This window comes from Thamnophis elegans, chromosome 2 (genome assembly GCF_009769535.1).
Source record: "Thamnophis elegans isolate rThaEle1 chromosome 2, rThaEle1.pri, whole genome shotgun sequence".
Lineage (NCBI taxonomy): Eukaryota > Metazoa > Chordata > Lepidosauria > Squamata > Colubridae > Thamnophis > Thamnophis elegans.
The window spans coordinates 58,777,762-58,793,659 of NC_045542.1; the positions used below are offsets into that span (position 1 = coordinate 58,777,762).

The 15,898-nt window shown below is 37.9% G+C and overlaps 1 protein-coding gene across 3 annotated transcripts in view; it reads right to left on the bottom strand.

Annotated features, from left to right (window-relative positions):
* Window positions 1-2,199: 2,199 nt before the first annotated feature.
* The window catches only part of GAS7 (growth arrest specific 7), a 140,551-nt gene continuing 126,852 nt past the window's right edge, over window positions 2,200-15,898 (bottom strand). For all 3 annotated transcript variants that reach the window (XM_032209962.1, XM_032209964.1, XM_032209963.1), the window contains exons 7-14: window positions 13,591-13,706; window positions 11,001-11,075; window positions 9,670-9,748; window positions 8,299-8,427; window positions 6,716-6,839; window positions 4,683-4,762; window positions 3,078-3,176; window positions 2,200-2,687 (exon numbers count right to left, since the gene is read on the bottom strand). In XM_032209962.1, the coding sequence (XP_032065853.1) occupies window positions 2,574-2,687; window positions 3,078-3,176; window positions 4,683-4,762; window positions 6,716-6,839; window positions 8,299-8,427; window positions 9,670-9,748; window positions 11,001-11,075; window positions 13,591-13,706 (816 nt within the window). In that variant the 3' untranslated portion in view covers window positions 2,200-2,573. The remainder of the gene's footprint in view (window positions 2,688-3,077; window positions 3,177-4,682; window positions 4,763-6,715; window positions 6,840-8,298; window positions 8,428-9,669; window positions 9,749-11,000; window positions 11,076-13,590; window positions 13,707-15,898) is intronic.

The following is a 15,898-nucleotide window of genomic DNA, read 5'->3' on the forward strand; positions in this document are numbered from 1 at the left end:
AGCAGATAAATGAAAATCAAATGATCCAGACAGTGTTTTACATTTACAATTAAGGTGCTTTGACTATTTTTTTATCTAGAAAAATAAGATGGGTATTTTAAATTCAGTCAGATTTAAAGTGAATCTTAAAATATAATTTGGAAATAGCAATTTTCGTAATATGCCACAAGCAGTTTGCTTGGTGATCGTGAAGAAAGTTGTAGTGGAATGTACAAATAATTGCAGTCCATTTTATCAAAAGAACATATAGTTAAACAGTATCAAGTATGGAAAACAGAAAAAGCCCAGAAAATCAATGGTCAACAACTGAAGGAAGTTCTGAAAACAGACAGTTAGAGAAAGGTTGCAAAGAATACTGAAATATCACAAGCTTCAAAACAGGAAAGGAACTAAATAGATGCCTTAGAAATTCTTTTTTTATTGTTTTTGATCCAGGCCTTAATGTACTCACACATACCAGCAGGATAAATTGTACTTTTTGCAAATCTTGACAGTCAGCTTCTTGGGAAAAAGACAATATATATATATATATATATATATATATATATATATATATATATATATATATATATATATATATATATATTTATTTATTTATTTATTTATTTATTTATTTATTTATTTATTTATTTATTTATTTATTTATTTATTATAAACCTGTGATGCCCTTGGAGATGAAAAAGAGGATTTTGTTGATAATAGAAAACAAGCCGAAGGGAAAGGGAAAAGAATCAATCAAATGAGGGCACATTTGAGTGGTAATTAACTGGAATAGCTTTCTTCATACTGTGTTTAATAATGTAAGCATCAAATAATCCAGAAAAAACAATGCCATCTCTTATCCCAAATTTCCTCCTATATGTTTTTAAATGTAAGAGGCTTAGGTTATCTATATTACATTTTTGTAGTTGCAGTTAAAACCATTACTTTGAAAATAGAAAGGACAAGAGTTATAGTGCTGATGGAAAGTCTGGTAAAAAAAACCCTGACAAATGTATTCCTGGAAAAATAAAGATTTAAGAAATAATGAAATGAATAGTAGATGTTTGTGACACATGTTCAAACAAAATACTTGGCAGTACCAAAAATTTTTTTAAATCCCTGATACTTGAAGCAAATAGTTGTCCTGTACAAACACCATTGCAAGACAAATGAAAAAAGGAGGGGAACAAAGAACATGGTGGTTTTCCCCCAACAGTTTCTGAAATACAGGAGCTAAGGATCAATTGGTAAAGCCTTGAAGTACCATCAAAATAGCTGCATTTCTGAAAATATCTAGCTGTATAATGTGTCTTTGGCTGGATTCATATAGTCACTTCTTAACTCACTTGTGCTGATTTTTGACCATCTGATAGTTTTATAACGAGACTTAATATGGCCTGAACTCTGTTATAAAATAAAACACTTTTTTAAAAAAATAGCTGCCAGAGTGTGGGAACTCAAGAGCCAAAGGCTTGCAAAATCTTCCCCTGTACCTAAGTTCCATTAGAATTTTGCTGTTGTCATCAGTGCAGGGATCTCTGTGACATGAACACAAAATTGGAAATCAGGGAAGACATATTTGGCAGAGTCAAGATCCTAGCCTCTAAATAACCTAACACTCATGTAGGGTTATTTTGCAGATGGAGATGCACTTGGAATATGGTTTCTTACACTCTTCCAAAGGCTCTTGAAGCACACAGGATAAGAGGCAACTGTGTCTTGAAAGTGCTCTTTTTCTATTGGGGGGAAAGTCAATAGTTCCAATTCTCTGATCATTTCTGCAGATCCTGGAGAAGTCAAAAGATCACAAATAGCTTGAGGACTGCAGCCAGTTAAGTACCTGAGACAGTATAAAAGAGGGCCAACCCAAGCGTATTTCTTTGGGTACATTGTCTCCTGACCCACGGCCTCCTTTTCTTTACTCAAACAAGCCTTTTCACTGTAGCCTTGCAATAGTATTTGCAGTTATAGGAGACAATGGTTGTTAAAACATAACACTCTACAAAGATATTATCCTCACAACATCCCTGTGAGGTAGGTAAGCATTATGAACTCCATTTCATAAAGTGTAGGTGGGAGAGGAGGTGGAGGGGGGGAATTTAAAACCACCTCCCCACTCCCGCCTACTTCAGTGGGAACGTTCAGGAGGATCTCCCTACTTCCAGAATCACATTCAAACTCATCCGTCCATAGGTTTGGCACAGCCTTATTTGTGTCTTAACATTACGGTACAAAACAGAGCATCATGCAAGGGGAGTAGCACAAAATAGATAACCACAGAATAGCAAGATTCTTTTTGTACCAGCAAACAGACCCAGCCATTGATCATAGGAGCTGCACGTGCTTGGCTTCTAGGAGCCAGTTTCAAAAAGAAGGAAAAAGAGTAGCTTCTCAACCCTGGAATGTTGGATGTTTAAGGCATAGCACTATAGGAATGGAATAATGATCAAACATGACAGAAATAGTCCCTACAGACAATAATAAATAGATATGGAAGCTGACAGTGGAACATCTCTCCTGTTCCTCCTCTTGAAGCTTTATGGAAATCCCTCGAACTGGGTGGACTCAAAAGCCCACCTGGTCACGGAAGTCTATATCTCCATATCCACAGGTCTGATGTTACCGGTTTTGTGTTCTTTTACCCACAGTTCTCTGTCTTTGGCTGGATCCACTTTCTGAAGCAACTGATCCACAGGTTCCACTGTCTGAAAAACACAAGAGCCACGTGCCATTGTTTTCCCGTATCTACAAATGGATGCCTGGTAGACAGTTAGGAGTATAATATACAGGAGCCCATTTATTTTTCTTCTTCAACATGCAGATCTGCTCTTTTATGTTTAACTTTATGGAATTAGGCATTATAAATGCCCACTTCCAATATGGGTCTTGAATCCTGACCTTATACTGGCAAGAATCTCATTTCAAGAGTGCCACGTGACTAATCCTGACTCAAAGTAAACAATACTTACTGGGAGAGCTATCTGTTTTTATGCAGTCACGTACATAAGCACACAAAGGATTCTATATAAGTTTTCAGATTTCTATAAAGCTCGCCAGTACAGCATGAGAAAGGATTCCAAGATAAGCAGACTCACACTTTGGTTGAACATGTCTGTCTCGTGTCGCAACTGTGTATATTGGCAAAGGTGCTGCCGAATCATTTCCACCCTCTCGACTTCTAGCCTCTCGAGTTCCTGAAATGAAAGAATGAAATACACTCATTAATGGATAAGGAATAAAGCCCCACCACTGTGAAATCAAATATAAAGCAAATGTTTATTCATTTTGATCTGTTTGGGTACTTTGTAATTGCTCCCTAAAGCAAAGGTGGGCAATCCACATAGTGGGACAATTGTTATGGCCCTTGGGAGTCTCAAAAATCATGTCATCAGAATTTGATGGCAAGCCAGGCAAGGTATGATTGTCAATAAAAAAGTAAAATAAAATCAGAAATAGAATATCAAATTCTTTGATAGGTTTAATCCCTTAAAATATCTTATTTTACCGAACTCTAACTTTTAGCAGTACAAGCAAAACAAATCAAAATTTCTCACTATGATACACTATTGTGACTCCCTTTGAATTTTTTTTCCTTTCCTTTCCTTTCCTTTCCTTTCCTTTCCTTTCCCCCACACTTCAAATATAATCCATTGTTCTGACCTGAGTAGACAAATAAATATTTTCTCAAAAATTGTAAAATTGAAGAAAGGAGTATATGTGCTAAATGAGTCAATAATGTGAAAAAAATAGAACTTGTTTTTTGTGTGTGTTTATGTTTGTGCTTTTAAGACAGCTTTTTGATTCCCTGTGACTGTCTAGACTAGTCTCTGCAGTTTTCTTGGCAAGGTTTTTTGAAAGTGGTTCATCACTGACTGATTCTTAGGGCTCAGAGAGTGACTGGTCCAAGGTCACCCAACTGGATTTGTGCCTCAGACGGGACTAGAACTCCCAGTCTCTAGCTTGGTGGCTTAACCACTACACACCAAACTGGTTCTGATCTATTTTACCATGTATTTATTTAACATGGCATCCCACTGGCTATCAAGATGTCTCAGCATTTTATAATATAAAACAATTTTAAAATCAAGACATTAAAACAGTTAAATGGCAATTAGAACAAGCTAGTTGAAAATGTTAGTCATTGCCTTACAACAAAAGAATATATTTTAAAAAGCTTTTTAAAAAAGTTAATAAAAGTGCCAGGCCCCGCAACATTGCAGGCCATGCATTCCAAAGAGCTGAGTTAGCAACCAAAAAGGCTTAATCTTGGCTCACCACAAGACAAGGGCACAGCAACTATTGACAAACCTCCTCACGTGACCTCTTAAAGCATGGAGGTTCATATAGGAAGAGGCATTGCTTCAAGTAGGGGATCTACATAGTGATATGACATAGAGCAATTTCTAGACAGAAGACTAGGAAGTGTAAATGGTAAAGATACAGACTGTTTATAAATATGTAATGTAAATTCATATGCTTCCAAAGGTAGCCCCATTATTTTTTTTAAAATAAGATATTTTAGTCTAAGGAAGGGAAAATATACAACCAAGTTTGAACAAAAATTCAAGTACAGGGATTTTAGTATTGGAAACATGGTTATAAATAAAGTGGGCTAATATATGTAAATTACATTCAAGGTGAAAAAACAACACCTTATTTCTGAAATATGCACTGAAGGACGAGGCTAAAATTTAACTTACCAGAGAGGTGGTTACCATTTCTTCAAACCATTTTGACTGAGCTTGGTTATACAAATCCACACAACGCATGAGATCATCTCCTAAAAAACAAATTCCCAAACCATCATGTGAGTGCGTCTTGCAATTCATTCACCTACCCAAAGGTGCTTTTCTATTAATGTCGGTGCCATTATGATTTCATTTTCTGATCTTTCCTGGGATTGTATTGCAGCTATGCATAATTTTTGTGGAAGACGCTGCTGCTTTAAGGAAATGCTATGTGACAAGACAGGTATTACATAATTGCTTTCCTGTATATCCAAACATTTTTCCTGCCTTTCATATGAAGCCCTGCACTACACAGCCCTGGTAGCTAATTCTAATTAATTAAGAAAAAAAGCAAAAACTAATCTCTTCATCATTAGTAGAAGTGAGAAAGTCACTAAGAAACATATTGCAAATTCAGCTGGCTGGTTGGCATGTCTCATTAACTTCATATTAAGAACATTTAAGAGAAGATGTAGAAACAAACTTCAGTTCTATTATTGCCTACCCCTTTCCCTCCTTTATGGAAATCTCCCTGACCAAAGAATAATGAAAAATAATATTTGACTACAAATGAAAAATTATTGTTTCTTTCCTTTGGAGATTCCAATTTATAAATTGCATTCTAAAGGTTTAGATACTAGTGATCAAATTATACTTATCATAGAATCCTTTGGTGAACAGCGGTGATACAGCTTCCCACAAGGAAGTTAAATATAAAATCCTTCTGAGATTTGATTGCATACTACCTATTTGTGTGTAGTGGATTCGAATTTGAAATAATGAAACAGCCAGTCAGTACTTTATAACACTGTTTCTTAGGCAGAAACAGAAATCTTCAAATTTCTTTTGAAATTTCTTCCCATTCTACCTTGCAGAATTGCACATACATAAATTGTAAGGATGTGTTCAGACTTGCAGAAAGATGTCCTGTTTAAAATTGGACCTCAGCTGGATAAAGCCTGTGTCAACTTCTGTTCACTTCAGGATTCAATGAAACATACAATTTGACCAGCAATAAATAAACTTTGCATGCAGCTGTAAACAGAGGAACACATCAGAAAACTAAATGGGAGGATAATTTAACCAAGAGTAGATGAATCTTCACACAGCTTTGCCTATTGGCAGTTTTGCTGACAGAAACAAACACACTTTTCAGTGGCTTTTGTATGCTTGTTTCTTTCTAACCCAGTAATTCAATGTCTCAAATTGTGCACTGAGATAGAAGAGTAGGATCTATATTAATCGTATACAATAATATATATGTTTTATTGTAAAGCTGACTTAGGTGATAATTTGATTATCTGTCCTGCCATCTACTGTTCAATGCAAGCAATATTTTTTTTTTACAAAAGCAAATATAAGTAATTTCAAACTGAAAAAAATCTAAAGGTTAACTCCAATTCTGTTTGACACACGGTTCAGATAAATACATAAAAAAGAGAAATACTTTAAATTGATTTATCTCTATAGTGAACCAAAATGTCCACATGATTCAATTTAAGAAATATTGGTACAGTGAGGAGATAGGTGGCTTGCCTTCTGCAGCTGATGCTGCCCAAGTATGTTGGACACTCTCAAATCCATTTGACAGGAACAAGGAGGCCTTCCTGGCTGGAGGTATAAGAGATGGTCCAACCCAGCTGAAGATTGTGCTGGACTCATGTCCTCTAATACTGGCTACTTTTCCTTAATTTCCTTACATGCATCTTAAAAGTGAAAGTATGGGATAGCTATAATGGTCTTTATTACAAAGGAACTAAATCCTGGAAACAGGATCAAGATGGCCAGAAGATCCAAACTGGTTTTTCATATATGGTTTATCAGACAAAATATAGATAAAAACAAAGAATGAAGTTTTGATCAATGCCAAAATTTAATGAATCATGCTCTTCTTCCTAGATAAATCAATAGAAGGCTTTTTATACTCCATTTCCCTTTGACATTCAAATTTCCTTGTTTCTGTGTCTTTGTACTTTGCACAGTGTCCTCATTCTACATACACTCACCAGCTTGAGTAGACTTCCGCCTGGCCTTTTTAATTTCCTCTTCTGTCTTGTTGCTCAGTTTTATCTCCAACTGCTGTGTTTTCATCTCTAAATCCTTTTGCCTCTCTGTTAATGCTTTTCGAGCCTTGAAACAAACCAAGAGTCATAAATTTCTTCACAGAAAGAAATATCTATCTGCCTTTTCCTTTCCATAAGATTTATTCTTTTACAGGCTAAATCACTGCAAAAACAGAGTACGTGCTAAGACTTTTGTAGCTAGAACATCAAGGAAATGAACTGGTACTCTATCTCCTGGATGAGACCTTGAGCACCAAACTATTGGGAACCAAAGTACCACCAGTGTCTGAAAAAAAGGTGGTATTTAGGTGACACTATTGAGGAGCCCTAGCGGCACTGTGGTTAAATGCAGTATTGCAGGCAAGCTCTGCCCAGAGCCTGGAGTTCGATCCTGATAGAGCTCAAGGTTGATCTTTCTGAAGTCAGTAAAATGAGGACCCAGACTGTTGGGGGCAATATGCAAATAATGCTAACATTGCAACCCACCCAGAGAGTGCAGTGGTTTTTTAGTCTAAATGTTACTGTTCTTTGGAACCCTATTTTATTTAGTCACTTTAAATCATTGCTGAATAGATTACATTGTATTTTCACAAGCTGGGTCTTTTCAAGGCCTCTTGCCAGCAGAAGCAAAGGATAAAATTATTGACCTATTCATTTCACTTATCAAGTTGTCCAAACTAGTAGCTAAAAATATTCAGTATTGTTTATAGGACACTAGGACAGCATCTTTCGTTATACCTTAGGACATAGGGCATAAAATATATACTAGACAACATGTCTCTATCCTGGCACTTACTTTTCTTCCCAGTGTGACTGTCACTCCACTAGTATAGCCAACCAGACCACTTGGAGTGATGGCTTACAATTTGAAGAACCATATTTTTCTTACAATCACATTACATACATACTATTTTTTTCAAATATCTTCCTGCCTGCCTCTTTCTATATTATCTAGCTATCTGTCTGTCTGCCTGTCTGTCTGTCATCTCTCTCTCTCTCTCTTTTATCCATCCATCCACCTCCCCAGACCCTCCCCACCCACTTATCTATCTATCTATCTATCTATCTATCTATCTATCTATCTATCTATCTATCATCTATCTATCTATCTATCTATCTATCTATCTATCTATCTATCATCTATCTATCTATCGTGTTGGTGCAGTGGCTAGAGTGCAGTACTGATGGCAGTTCAAATCTCACCAGGCTCAAGGTTGACTCAGCCTTCTATCCTTCTGAGGTTGGTAAAATGAGGACTGATTGTTGGAGGCAATATGCTGACTCTGTAAACCACTCAAAGAGAGTTGTAAAGCACTGTGAAGCATTTAGATATCTATCTATCTATCTATCTATCTATCTATCTATCTATCTATCTATCTATCATCTACCTACCTACCTACCTACCTACCTACCAACCAACCAACCAACCAACCAACCAACCAACCAACCAACCAACCAACCAGGATTTCTATGACAAGCTTTTGAGCATGCACACCAGTTTTGCCTTATTTATGAAGAATTCTTACCTTTTCCACTGCTGCATATCTACTAACCAGCTGTTTTCGCAAATCAGCAATATGATGGTCATACTTTTTCATATCTTTCTTGAAGTTTTCACGGAAGTTGAGTAGTGGTTTCTCCACTTCTGCCTGGAGCTGGCATAAAGGAAAAAAGAAAAAAAATATGGTTTAAGAGGGGTGGGGATGGGGGAGAAATACTTGGATTTAGAGTAGGAGAAATGGGAGGAATTCTTCTTCCTTTCTGAATTTTAGAGCCAATTAGTTTCTACACATTGTGGGGTAGCAATAAACAATCTTGGCTAAATACTAAGATAAATCAGTCAGATTGGCTTGTTGTTAAAAGCCAGAAAATATTGATAATATGAACTAATAAACAAGAGAGTTAAAAAAAGTCCAACCTATTTCTATCCTCCTGTCTAGAAAACTATATGGCCTATATGTGCCTGAAGCTATTAGGACTTGAAGTTTACATGAAAAAAAAATGCTATCCCTTTTGCATGGGAGGAAGAACTGGAAAGTGCTGTAGAAAGTTCTGAAAAGTAGGAAAAAGCTAAGTGATATAATCATGGATTTCATATCTGTTTTGATCTTCAGATATCTGTGTGAAGCAAACACTTCAAAGCAAGAGAGGAAGAACATAATCCTGAAGATTTCAAAGCAGTTGCCACTTCAACAATGAGATATATACGGATTTTCTGTTTCTCTCTCTATGTTGAAGGTATGGGGGAAGGGATAGTAAATTTTGAAACAAAAAATGAACACTTAAGATACAATTCAGGATTTGATTCCTGACACTTAGAATAGCCTATTCTAAAATTTCAGCATTTCAGAAAGGAATCAGTTACTTTCTTAACTGTAAATAAGTTACAATCCAAATTGAATGGTTGTCCAAATATCATCAATTATAAAATATTGGGATTGCAATCTTGTATGTGATGATGAAAACAGGAGTTGCTTAAGTAATAAGTAGCCAGTTTTTACTACTATTACCACTACGATTAATATCTTGATGAGCGCTAGGATATTAATTTTTTGGGGGGGGAGGAGAAACTGAAGTAATGATATTGTCCAATCCAGGGTATCAAACTTGTGGTGTTACGTTTTTGCCTTGTGATGTATTGTGACTCCCCCCCCTTTTGCTAAAATGGGGGTAGGCGTGGCCAACGCATGATGCATCTGGCCTGCGGGCCATGAGTGTGACACCCCTGGTCCAATCACTGATAAACATTAGCACATATTTAAATTTATTCTATCACAACCAATAACTTTTCAGAATGAAATTTTGTCAAGATTGGTAATGAACAGTATAATTTCAGGTAATCTCAGGCCCATAAAAACATGATTACATTTGACAACTAAGAGGAAATGATTTGATACCTTAGAGGAAAATTTAAGATGAACCTCTGCTTCATCAGCCATGCTTTTTTTTAGCTGAGACCAAGATTCACCGAGTGTCCTGCAATGCATAAGCCTGGTTAATAAGAAATGACTTCTTCATTAGGATCTGAAACTCATCATTACCACAGCTAATGGGATTAGCTATTAGCCAAAGCATAACGTTTAACATTACTTTCAATAATTCTCTCTCTCTAAATTGAATTCAGTGAAGACATAATCATGATTATCTTTAGAAAAATCTCATCCAACCCTCAGGGTTAATAAATGAAACTCACAATATAAGTCTTAAAACTAATGTTTATTTCAAATAAAACATCAACTTTTTTGTGTTCTTAGTTTTAGATTCAGAAGATGAAAATAATGAAACAGGAGAAATTACAAATCTATGGACTCAAACTTTACCTGTCATATTTACATATTATAACATATCAAGCCAAGAGTTTAGCATATGTGGAATGTGCATGATAAATTTACCAAACTATATTTGAGCACTTTTTACACATACAACAGATGGGTAATTTAGAATAAATATTTCTATAGACACTTAGAATACTTAGGAAGACTATCTTTATTACAACATGTTGAGTAGGCCATCTGAATCCACAAAAACAACAACAATCACAAGTATATCTAGATTAGTTTAGAACCTGAATGGGAAATCATATAAGGAATCAACGCAACATCATGAAAAGAAAGATAGGATGTAAGTGATAAATACATTTCATCCCCAGTTTTCTCCTAAAATGTCTAAACAAGAGCTAAGGATAATCTACTCACTCTGAAATGTAAAGCGCCTTATTAATATATAAGCTGTATATTATAGTACGCCAGTATCTGAAATTACTCAAACAAATTATATTCACAAATATTAGTGTGTCTCTGTATCCCTCTCTGAAAAGGGATGTGTGTGTGTGTATTGCTACTCCATATATGACTGTCCTAAAGGGTTTGAAAGGGTTTATAGTGAATGCTTTTATTTTAAAAATTAACTGCGAAAGCCCCAATGCTTTCACCATATTACTGTATAAAGAGTGACCTTGGGTCAACTATCTTATTTCAATTGCAGCAAATATGAGAACTTTGGACATCATTTAAAAAAAAACCCAACCATTTTGACTAGTTCAATATCTTTGCCATTTCAATTCTTCCTTCATCTGCTATAATATACAGCTTACATATCATAGCCATATATGGAAGAAGAATTAGACAAGATTCATCTTCTTGTAGAAGAAGATGAATCTCCTAATGTTATCAATTCTAGAGCAGGCTTTAATCTGGCAGGTAATTAGAATACAAAAATGCAAATTTACCCTTCTTCCTGGGCAGCCAGGGAGTTCTGTGATAGTTTAGATAGGTTCTTGGCATATTCTTCTTCAATTTTTATTCTGGAAAAAAAAACCCCACCAGTGACATCAGCCAAAAGCTATTATGTATTAGAAATGTAGTTTGTAATAACAATCAAATGCAGTACATTTAGCAACTCGCCTCTTGGAACCTGTATTTTTTATATATTTATAGGTTTACCCACAAAGTTTGCCAAGAAAATTAATGATAATTTAACAATTTCACTAAACTCATGGATTATAATCACAATCCTATATAGGATATCCATGAGTCTAATGAAATTATATAGGTCTGAGTGCTATTGCTGTCCTATATACCTCTGTTAGTGGTAATTGTTCTGTAGTTGATAAAGCAGTGATAAAGAGGGAGGAATAGAATAACTCTTAAATTAATACACAAGATTTGTATTTACCCACTTCTTTCCAAAAGTTTCCAGTGATACTTATTTGTCAAAAAAAGGTCCTTGCATTCATAAAGGAAGAATGAAGAGCAAAGCAAACTTAGATTTACAAGGTCTAGCAAGTACAACCAAATTTCAAGTTAAAGAACATTCCCTGTGCTCTGAAGAGTGAAGATTTGTTGATGCCCACATTTTGTCAAAGGGATGCTAAACAGTTTTTATACTTAAAAGCTCCCTTTGAGTCATGAGAGCATTTCACTATTAATTTGCCAAAGTATAATTGTAGGAAATGAACCGATGCTGCAGCCCTTTTATTTCTCTCTCTCTCTCTGATCAGGCAGACAAGTCCATTCACGGAACAGAATGTTCCAATCGCCACTTGCAAGTTGCTCTCCCTCCTATTATGTGGAAAACGATTTAGAAGAATGCTCTTTTTAGAAGAAAAATGATAAATACCGAGGAGCTATAAATAATAACTGTTTATCTTTTTCTCTTGGTTTATCCTTCCATGTCACACAGACGTTTTAAGTTATTTAAATGACCAGAGCTAATGTGAGCATTTGGGTGGAAGGAGGGGGGGTGGGGGGGGGGGGTGGAGAGATTTCTGAGATCTGTCAAAATCAGCAAGAAGCATGACTCATCTGGACTCGGAATGAACTCAAGCAAATTGTACTCCTCTCTTGCTGTAGCAAATATTTAAATGGGTCCTTCGTAATTATAAGAGCTCTTTTCCGATTTAAAAAAAAAAAACACCTGAGGAAACATAGCGCTTGCTAGTTTTTAATCCATCTGGCCTGGAGCAATGACATTATGAAACAGAGCTCCTGAGATTGAAATTCCTAGGAAAGAGGGGGCTATGGTTTTTGCTAACTCCCTCCCTCTCTCAATTGCTGCACTCCCTGAAAATCAGAAGGAAAATATCCTTGGAAACAATATGAGGATATTGTTGAAGATATTGTTGAAGATAATGGAAATTTCTTAAGATTTAGCATATTTCTGTTGCTACGAACTTTTGACTATTGGTATTTTGCTACATAGAAAAAACATTTTGTTTGTTTTCTCACTGTATATATCTTTCTGTATATAAAGTGAGAGGGCAGAAAATGAGGATATATTTCTGCACACGACAGCTGTAATTTGTTGAAGATGGAGCTGCTTTTGCAGACCAGCCAGAAATTTAAGCTGGTCCAGTATGCAGCAACTCACATCTCACTGATCCATCATGATACTGCTATCTTACTCCATTGCTGTTGCAGATGGATTGGCTACTACTAGATCTCCAAGTACAATTCACAGTACTGGTTGCTATCTTTAAACCCATTAACGGTTTAATGGCTATATATTTCAGAAACTGCCTTTCCCTGATCAAATTTTCTCACCAGATCCTGCCAATCATAGAATACCTACTCAGGACTCTTGGGTACCGTGACAGGAGGAACCCTGCAGGTGGACATTCTCTTTGATAGCTTCCCTCCTATGAAACCCTCAACACAACTCTGGGTCATCCTTACCCTTACACCCTTTCTAGCTTTTCTAGAAGGCCTTTCAGGACTGATTCTGGAACCCTGTATTACTTTTTATTATAATGACACTGATTCTATTTTATAACTGTTTTATTTTTATACTATGTTTTATTGTGTATGTTGTAAACTACATGCAGTTTGTTTGAATTGAGGCAATACACAGTGGGTTCTCAGGTTACAATGATAATTGGGACTGGAATTTCTGCCACTAACTTATATGGCTGCAAAGCAGGAGTGGGCGGCTACGGGTTTGCCTGGGTTGGGAGAACCGGTAGCTAACGTTATGGCCGGTTCAGAGAACCTCCAAATCCCAACCCTGGCTCTAATACCCTTGACCTCATGATGCTGTGATAATTGTAAGCCCTCTGTTACAATGTGAACAGTCACTGAAAGAATGGGTGTAAATCGAGAACTACCTGCATACATTTTAATAAATAGATACATGAAACCATTAGAGTAAAAAAGGGTAACAAACCCGCCCTTCCATTTGCTGTCTAATCTCTGAACATTAGTTGTGTTTAACAGAAAATTCTCCACTAGACTTGTACATGGATAGAATCAGGAGTCTCATTGGAACATAAACCCAAACCACAACAGAGTCAATTTAGCTCATTACTGAGTTTTCTAAGTTACCTTTCTCGAATAAACTCTGCCATTTCTTTCTGCATTTGCTTCCCTTTCAGTTGTTTCTGCAAAAGAATTTCGAATCCCGAGACTGTACTGTTCCCTTGGGGGTCCTTCTTATCAGTCTAAAGAAAATGAACAGCAAAAGTAGGGGCCAGGTGAAATGCGTTAAGAAAATGCAATCACATCTTTATACTGTAACAGGCATTTGCAAATATGCTGGGAGATATCCAGCTGTCATAACACTCTTTCCTCCGTCCTAATAACAGAGATATAATTGGTGCTAACAAATCTGCCAGGATTTCTTAAAAACAAAAAAGGCAAGTCGTGGGTACCTGAGCTTGTTCTTGCATACATGAAACAAGCAATTCAATAGCAAGGGACTTTACAGTCACAAGAATTGACAATGACTATTATAAAAAGAACTCATAATGGGGTGATGGGGATTGTGAGATTGAGATTTGAGATTTGTTTTATTTATATGCCGCCCTATTCCCAGCGGGACTCAGGGCGGCGAACAGCTCAAGGGGGAAAGGGAACACAAAAGTACAAGACAAGCATTTAAAATAGCCAACAGCCACACAGGTCGAGAGGGGAAGGGAGCTCATCAACCCCAGGCCTGCCGACACAGCCAGGTTTTAACGGCTTTTTGGAAGGCCTGGAGAGAGGTGAGGGTCCGAATCTCTGCAGGGAGTTCATTCCAAAGGGCCGGCGCTGCCACAGAGAAGGCCCTCCCCCGGGTCGTAGCCAGATGGCATTGGCTAGTAGGCGGAACCCGGAGGAGGCCAACCCTGTGCGATCTAATGGGTCTTTGGGAGGTAATTGGCAGCAGGCGGTCTCTCAAGTACCCAGGTCCAATACCATGAAGGGCTTTATAAGTGACGACTAGCGCCTTGAAGCGTATCCGGAGACCGATCGGTAGCCAGTGCAGCTCGTGGAGGATAGGTGTAACGTGGGTGTACCGAGGTGCACCCACAATCGCTCGCGCGGCTGCATTCTGGACGAGTTGAAGTCTCCGAATGCTCTTCAAGGGCTGCCCCATGTAGAGCGCATTGCAGTAGTCCAGTCTTGAGGTCACGAGGGCATGAGTGACTGTTGCGAGTGCCTCCCGGTTCAGGTAGGGACGCAACTGGTGCACCAGGCGAACCTGGGCAAATGCCCCCCTGGTCACAGCGACAAATGATGTTCTAAGGTCAGCTGTGGATCCAGGAGGTCTCCCAAGTTACAAGCTCTGTCTGAGGGGCGTAAAATTTTACCCCCCAGCCTGAGTGATGGAATACTAACCAAATTTTTGGGAGGGAAACACAACAGCCACTCGGTCTTGTCTGGATTGAGCACAAGCTTGTTAACCCCCATCCAGACCCTGACAGCCTCCAGGCACTGGGACATCACGTCAACCGCTTCACTGAGTTGGCACGGGGCGGACAGATACAACTGGGTATCGTCCACGTATTGATGGTATTTTATCCCGTGCCGTCGAATGATCTCATCCAGTGGCTTCATGTAGATATTAAACAGGAGGGGGGATAGGACCGAACCCTGAAGAACCCCATATTTCAGGGGCCTAGGGGTCGACCTCTGCCCCACGACCAACACCGACTGTGACCTGTCCGAGAGGTAGGAGGAGAACCACCGAAAAACGGTGCCTCCCACCCCCACCTCTCGTAACCGTCACAGAAGGATACCATGGTCGATGGTATCGAAGGCTGTTGAAAGGTCGAGAAGCACTAGGATGCATAAGCACTAGCTCTCCAGAGATCATCGGTCAGTGCAACCAAACGGTTTCCGTGCTGTAGCCAGGCCTGAATCCAGACTGAAAGGAGTCCAGATAATCGGTTTCATCCAAGGACCGTCGGAGTTGAGAGGCGGAGTTGTACAGGTTGAAGAACTCCCCTGAGGAGTTCAGGGCTCTGGTTAACTGGGAAATTGAAAGAACATTCTGGAAAAAGGCAGTGGCAAACCAATTTAAATTAACAAGAAGTCTCTCTAAACGCAGTCTCCAATTCAAGATATTCTTTACTTTCTTCTTGGAGTTTGCAACTTCTAGGAAATTCTACCTTTTTTTATTATTACAAACATCTTCACCTTCCCTTTTCAAAAGTTCAAGAATGCTTACAACCTGGCATTAAAAATTAAACAAACTTGAAACATGTGGTGAACTCACATCAGGTGGGCAAGTTCAAATCCCAGTAAAGAGCTGAACATACTGAGCTCCAACCTACCTACCTAATGAGGTTATCTATGCCAGATGAAATGCAATAAGAACAAAACTGGTTGTATAGTCCCCCTAGTGGTCAGTAGTGAGTATAAACCATCA